The following is a 7,421-nucleotide window of genomic DNA, read 5'->3' on the forward strand; positions in this document are numbered from 1 at the left end:
CCTCTAGTCTGCTCGCCAGATGGGCACACACATGAGCGAAGATGCCACCTCTCCTGGGAGTCTGGCCCGCTACTCCATCGGCAGGATCAGCTACCTCCAGCGGCGCTGAGGGCCCGCGCACTCACCTGGTCCGAGCGAGGTGGCGCGAGGCACTGGCCGCCACCCTCGACGCAGCAGCCGGAGCACGGAGGGCGCCCACACAGCCGCGCCGCAGCCCGGGAAGCCAGACAGCAGCACAGGCCATGGCGCTTCCTGGCAAACGAAGAAGTGAGAGCAAAATTACTTTAAGAAAATGAGGGGAAATATCAGACTACTTTAGGGCCCCCCTAGAAGAAGAGTCTGGACTTCTGTTGGTGCTGTCGGTACTTGAGCCACCAGCAAAGCAACCAAGGGCAGGATTTCACCCTGGCCAAATTGCTGCCACCGTTTAGACTGATCCACCGTTCCTAAGTGTGGCTCTTGGTGCTGTCAAGTATCCATGTTTCCTATTGGTTCCCAAAATCTCTGACTAAGCTCACATGACAAACCTTTTGCTGTAAAGCAAGAGTAGATTATATAATTGCCTGATCAGTGTATTCCACCTGAAAAGCACCATGTAAACCTCTAACATTTGTTAGATTAAGTGAAGTGGAAGACAGTTTTACTGAGGCTCCAAAACATAAAAAGCTTAAGGTTCCGAGATGTTAAAAACCAACCCAGGTAACAATAACACTACTCATAACAGTCCAAAACTAGAAACTGCCCAAATGGCTGTTACTAGAGTGCATAAACTAATTGTGATCTATTCACACAACAAGATGAGCAAGGGACACACACATACAAAAAACCAGAATTGTCTTTTGAAGGATAAGCTCCCTATAGTACAGGCTTCTACCTCCCCAACCCAGGTAAGTGTTCTAGGAACCCACTGGCATCAGTGTACCAACTAGCATTGTTGTGAGAGGCTGCATTTGACTCCAGTGAATCTTTCTGGAGATTCTGTCAACATGTTTGCCCGTTTCATGATGGGTGATTTACAAGCACACTTGCCCACACTGTGCTGAGTGTTCAGCAGTTTTTGACCAAAAACAGCATGACCCCCGTTGTCCCGCCCTTCCTAATCACCTGATCTCACCCCAGGTAACTTTTTTTTTTGTTTCCCCAGATGAAAAAAGGAAAAAAGTTCTCAAAGGGAAACATTTTGCTAATATGGAAGAGGTGAAACAAAAAAACGACAGAAACACCAAAAAGGCATCAAAATTGGCAAGTTCAAAAACTGTCTTGAGCAGTGGAAAAAGCAACTCGATAAGTGTACTGCATTAAACTGAGAGCACTTTGAAGGTAACTGAAGTTTAAACATGTAAGAATAAATACACAGTTTTTAATAATGTCTGGGTTTTGGGGGGGGTCCCCCTAATATGAAAACAATAAGCTAAAACTACACACAGTATCATAGATGAGTATCACAAATAACACAGCAAATGAAAGCCAGACTCAGAAGAACATGTATTCTTTGATTCCAGTCACACAAAGAGCAAAAACAGACAAAATAAACTTATGAGGCTAGAAATAAAGGTAGCAGTTTCCCTCAGCAGGCGGCAGTGGCAATACTGCTTCTTAATCTGGGTGCTGACTGCATGAGTATTTTTACTTTGTAAAAATCGATCAAGCTGTCCTCTTAGGACTTGTGTACTTTTCTATGTATGTCAAACTTCAACAAATAGTTACACACACAGAAAAAGATTCCCCAACATTTCAAATTCTAAATCTACTGGCCTATCAGGAAAAGCACTGATTAGACGTCTGATAGTATTTTGTTGTTGTTGTTCCTTTATACCATTTTCCTTTTATCAATTTTTAAACATTTCTTTGCCCAAAATGGCCACACGTAACACGTTATATTGCCACATCTGTCCTATCTTAGTTATCTTGAGAATAAACGAAAATGTGAATACTTTTTTTTCTGAGCTCTTTGGAATGTACTGTAAAAATTGTAATAAATGTAGTGTTAGGAAAATATTCCAGCAGAGAGTACATACATTCCTACTCCAAATTCATTAATTTAGTCCTCCATTCAACAAATCTCCATCAAGAGCCCAGTTTGTGGCAGGCCGTGTGGCCTGAGGACTGGCATACAGGCATTAAAAACACTGAGTTCACATTGCAACACACAGAGACAGAAAATAAATACTAGTAAATAAATCAGGTGGTGACACAAGTCACACAATTTGTTCAGATATAACCAAGTCATATCAAAAAGCCCGCTGCTTCATAACTGGACTTCAGGTAAGACGGACCTGCATCTTCCTGCCACAGTGTGTTGCGGCGTCACTGTGGAAAACCCCGCTACTTGCTACTTAGTTCTCTCTTGTAGGTGAAAAGCGCCTGAGGCCTCTTCAACTTCGTGCAAGACCACTAAATGCTGTTTTCTCACCTAAATGCACTCAACAAGAGTGGCGCGTCAACCACTGAAAGAAAGAAGTCAAGCCTTACTTTAGATGTCCATGGACTTTAGGCGTTACTCAGTGTGTGGCTGGGTGGCATTACACTGAGACCTGGGGATACACACCAGCTGGAACATGGGCAGCTTTTCCACATGTGGAAACTCCCACAAAGTTCCTGCAGTGGCACCGACAACAGACAGCAATGTTTCGGGAGGCTGGTCAAAAGCACTGCTCCCTCGTGGCTGCAGGAGAAGCTGGCACAGTGCGGGCCTCGCCCCCAGCAAGCCCACAGCCCACAGGCAGTCCTCTCTTCCACTCTGCCCCCATGGTCCCGCTCTCTCTTTTGACGATCTCTTATGGCTTCTCCTGTTCCTCTTTCGAGGCCTGTCTTATGACTGTTTCCACTCCGGGAAACAGCAGACCAAAGTTACATGCCAACTTCCCTGATAAAACTTAACTGCTGTATAGCTAAATATGAAAATCCTGTTCAGTTCAGTGTTTTAGGTGACTATTGTTAAAATAGATGTCCCCAAAATAGGATGCATCGGTTAGTGATTATGCTGTTTGGATGAGCTCCTTCTCAACTGAACTGGAAAACAAATGCTAATTTTTAAAAGTGTCCTCTTTAAAATTCTGAAATCTTGTTTGGGAGCAGTAATCATGAGACCAAGAGTGCCACCTACTGGTAAAGGGCATTTTAATAAAATTCTGTTTAAAGTGCCTTCCAAAGCTTTATGCCACCAGCCCTTTGAGTAAGATATTAAAAAAAAAAAAAAAAAAACCCCTATGCCAGGTCAGGCTTGGTGGCTCAGCCTGTCATCCCAACACTTTGGAAGGCTGAGGCAATGGATTGCCTGAGCCCACGGGTTCCAGACCAGCCTGGGCAACTTGGCGAGACCTCGTCTCTACAATAAATCAAAAAATTAGCCGGGTGTGGTAGTGCATGCCTGTAGTTCCGACTACTTGAAAGGCTGAGGTGGAAGGATTGCTGGAGCCCAGCAGGTCAACACTGGGGTGGCCGTGAGCATGCCACTGCACTCCAACCTGGGCAACAGAGTGAGACTCCAACTCAAAAAAAACCTATGCATTGTTTTGTTTTGTTTCTGAATTGAGAGCTCACTCTATCTATCACCCGGGCTGGAGTGCCATGGCATGATCATAGCTTACTGCAGCCTTGACCTCCTGGGCTCGTGGGATCCTCCTGCTTCAGCCTCCCAAGTAGTTAGGAATACAGGCATATGCCACCACACTCAGCTAATTTTTAAAATTTTTGTAGAGATGGGGTGTTCAAGTGATGCTCTCACCTCTGCCTCTCAAAGTGCTGGGACTAGAGGCATGAGTCGCATGCCTGGCTGAAAGTTACTCCCTTTTTGAAACATGTCCAGTGTTTTCATATACTCAGTATCTTTATTCGACCAATCACAGCAGATCAATATATATTAAGTAATTTCTAAAACCATATAGAGGAATATTTCATCAACATCTGTATCGTCACAGACCTTCTCTTACCCCAAAAAATCTTAATTAACTTTATTTCTGACGTAGAAAATTATCAGAAATGCTAAATAAAACTGCTAACCATTAAATAAGTAGTAAAACAAATTTCTTCAAGCAACGATTATATTTAAGATTTAAGATTAATTATGCTGGTTTCAGTTCACCAAGTACACTCAGCTTATTCAACAATGTCAGGGCGCCAGGCACTACTTCAGACCTTAGAGATACTATGGAGAACCAGGTGTAAGGATCTTGCCATGACGAGGCTTTTATTACTGCTCACAGATAACAGTAAACAGATCATTAGGAAGATGGGTGGGATAAAGGAAGACAGAGGGACCAGATGGGAGGAAGACACCTTGAGGACACCTCCACCGACGCCGAAGGCTGAGGAAGAGGCTGCCAGGCAGATGTAGGAGCACAGCGTCTGGCAGAGGGCTCAGCAAGCACAAAGGCTCAAACTGGAACAAGCTGGTGTGGGCTGGGAACCAGGCCAGCGTGACCGGAGAGCAGGAGGCCGGGACGGTGAAATGAAGGCCTGAGGGCCATGGTGAGGGGACGGATGTCCCGAGGGCCATGGGCTGAGTGCCAGAAGGACGCGCTCTAACTCACAGTCACCGTGCGAAGGACGGGTCACAGAGGGCAAGAGTGGAGGTGGAATCCAGGGGAAAGCTCGGTGTGAGGGCAGAGCAGGATGAAAGGCAGAAGCAGCCGGATGTGAAGCCGACTTTGGAAGAGAGCCCTTAAACTGGCTGCTATATCAGACAGGGTGAGAGGGTGGGAAGGCAAAGAAAGACCAAGAATGCCTGGTGAACACGAGGACACGGAAACACAGTGAGGTCAAAGGGGAACCATGGGCCTGTCCACTCAGGATCCCACCGGGTCGGGGAGCTTGAGTGTAAACAAGGGTGTGCGCAGTGCGCCAGAACAACAGCAAAGTGCACTCGGGCATTGCTCCCTCCTGCCTTCTACCTTGGACAAGTCGCCTTCTCGTTTTAACAATACCCACAGTCCCTCACTGGATTACTGAGAGGTATAAATAAAATAATATTTACCAAGTACCTGGCAAGCAAGAATGTTACTAAAATTCACTCCTAGTCCATTAACCCCTTCTCTTCCTTGCCAAACAGCCTGGAGAGGCAGAGGCTTGATAATCCAGTAAACACTCCCCTGACCTGACAGACAACAGCACTCACCAACTACAGCTTCCACCATGCAATTATGACCTCATTCTAATCCTGAACTCATGCTAACAACGAGGGGCACTGTCATTCTTCTGGATGAGCGACGTTAACATTTATAATAACAAATAAAATAAATTCAAGTGACTGTAGTAACTAGTAAATCTGCTTTTGTCACACTCTCAGGGTCCAAAAGTGTGTCAATTCAAAATGTCTCTATTCCCTTTTAGGGATAAACGCAAAGTTTGTCTCAAAAAAGTGCTGAGAGGGGAAAGAAAACCCAAAAAGAAAACCCTACATTAATGCTTGGCTATGGTTCTTCTTTCTTCAGCACAGGACCGGCTCAAACAGCTGCCTCTGGCCAGACAAGGGGAATGGACAATAGCTGGTAGTTGGAAGTGTATGGACATGCTCTAACTTACGGGTCACTGGGCAAAGGACAGGTGGCCAAGGGGACCCCCTAAATCGATTATCAAGGCACCCAGCACTGCGTGGTGGAGGATCCCAGCGATCTGCAGAGCGACAGTGCGGCCTGTTGAGTCCAGCTCTGCTTCAAGTGGCAGCACATCACAAATGGCATCCCAGTTCATAACGAGCCTCAGTTCTAGGGTCAGACAGATCTGAGCTCTCGCCAGAGCTTCCTGCCACATACCAGCATTGCCACAATCCCTGCCTCATGCTTCTCAGTGTTAAAGACAATGGGGTTAATGACACGCAGACTTCACCGGGCTGTTCTAATGATAGAATGCACAGAAAGGCACAGTGCATGGCAAAGTGTCAGCCATGATTAATGAGGGGCTCGTTTGGTTTCCTTTTTCCATTTTAGGCAATACATATTCAAAGAAAAGCTGGAAATGTACAAAGAAAAAAGACCCAACAACCCTTGTAACTTTTAGGACTACCAACTTGACTTTAAGATTCCCCAGCAGACTGATTCTGATAGACCCAAACTACTTTCTAAGAGATTTACCAATTTATACTTCCCATGAGCCAAAGAGGACTGCACACATTTGTATGTATACAAAAACGGCTCATATTTAATTTGTTGGCACTCACACTCAGCAGCACCACAAATGTTTCCCGACCTAAGTGATCACGGGGGCTACAGAACAGACCCTGGAAAATCTTGCTTTTCCTCCTGTCTGTGACAGGCTGCCTGAGAAGTATCTGTGTCTACAGAGATCCCGGGAGCAGCCACTGAGCTGCGTGGGCTCCGCCGGGGTTTCGCCTTTGCCCAGACACACCAGAATTAACACAGTTAATCCTCAACGAGCTTAACAGGTGTTTCCTAGCTGCTAGGTACGTCTCTAATTATGCCAAACGAAGTGTTTGTGAGGCCTCTGAAATAATCTTCCATAAACTCATTTAATGTAACTTCTGGCTTTTCTCCCCAAAACTCTGTCTCTAGGTTTTCGAGTTTCGAAAGAGCTAAATTGGGTGGAGCTTCATCTGAGTGAGCAAGAAATCGGAAACTTCATGCAGATGTGTGTGTGTGTGTACATAAGCACACGGAAATACTAGGCAAATGGAAACTATACGAATAATTACTGATGTAAGTAAAACTCATATTTTCCATGCAAAAGTAGAGTGAAGTTCTGAGAGGATCTTATCTCTAGTCCAACCCTTTCTAGGTTCTGAGAGAAATAAGGCCCATAGAATGTCACCATCCGGTTACTAGAGCTAATTACAATTAGCAACTCGAAAGCGGAGCCTGCATCCTCTCCCAACAGTGCTTTTCCACGAGGTGCATTCCTCCCCTACGAAGGGACTCACACGAAGTAATACAGATGGGGCCCAACTTTACCGGCCCAGGCACTAGCACGGCCTAAAGCCACAAGGCCTTTCGTTGCATTACATTTGCATTCCGCTTCAAGGTACACACAGGACACCATGCCTTTCGCAAAGGAGAAACCAGGGTTCCCATAAGCCGTCTGTCCCCGGGCCCTGGAGGCAGACGCGCTCCTCGTCGTTCCCCGGATGTGGGATCTCGGCGAGATGCCCGACTCTGTCCTCGGTCCGAAGAGTCCTAAACTGGAATGACGCCTAAGCTCCCGAGCTGACGGAGTACCCGGCACGACACCCGTTCCCAGCGGGGCAGGGGCCGCGGCCGCCCATCTCGAGCTCGACCCCCGCCTCCCAGGACCGGGTCCTTCAGGGTGGACGGAGACGCCCGGGGCGAGGTGGCGGATGTACCTGCAGCCAGGAATGGAACAAGCTGCGCGTCGCCTGGGTTCGAGGTCACTCGGCGAAGCGAAACTCACGGGACCGCCTCGATGGCCACCGGGGAAGTAAGTCGAGGACGTCAAGCTCCCCCAGCCGA

At 46.8% G+C, this 7,421-nt stretch overlaps 1 protein-coding gene across 2 annotated transcripts in view; it reads right to left on the bottom strand.

The window, feature by feature from the left end:
- OXNAD1 (oxidoreductase NAD binding domain containing 1) overlaps positions 1-7,343 on the bottom strand; it is a 34,869-nt gene extending 27,526 nt beyond the window's left edge. For both annotated transcript variants that reach the window (XM_008058905.1, XM_008058899.1), the window contains exons 1-2: positions 7,295-7,343; positions 126-252 (exon numbers count right to left, since the gene is read on the bottom strand). In XM_008058905.1, coding sequence (XP_008057096.1) covers positions 126-244 — 119 coding nt within the window. In that variant the 5' untranslated portion in view covers positions 245-252; positions 7,295-7,343. The remainder of the gene's footprint in view (positions 1-125; positions 253-7,294) is intronic.
- Positions 7,344-7,421: the final 78 nt, after the last annotated feature.

Source organism: Carlito syrichta, unplaced genomic scaffold, assembly GCF_000164805.1.
Source record: "Carlito syrichta isolate Samal-C Ts95f unplaced genomic scaffold, Tarsius_syrichta-2.0.1 Scaffold90623, whole genome shotgun sequence".
Taxonomy (NCBI): Eukaryota; Metazoa; Chordata; class Mammalia; order Primates; family Tarsiidae; genus Carlito; species Carlito syrichta.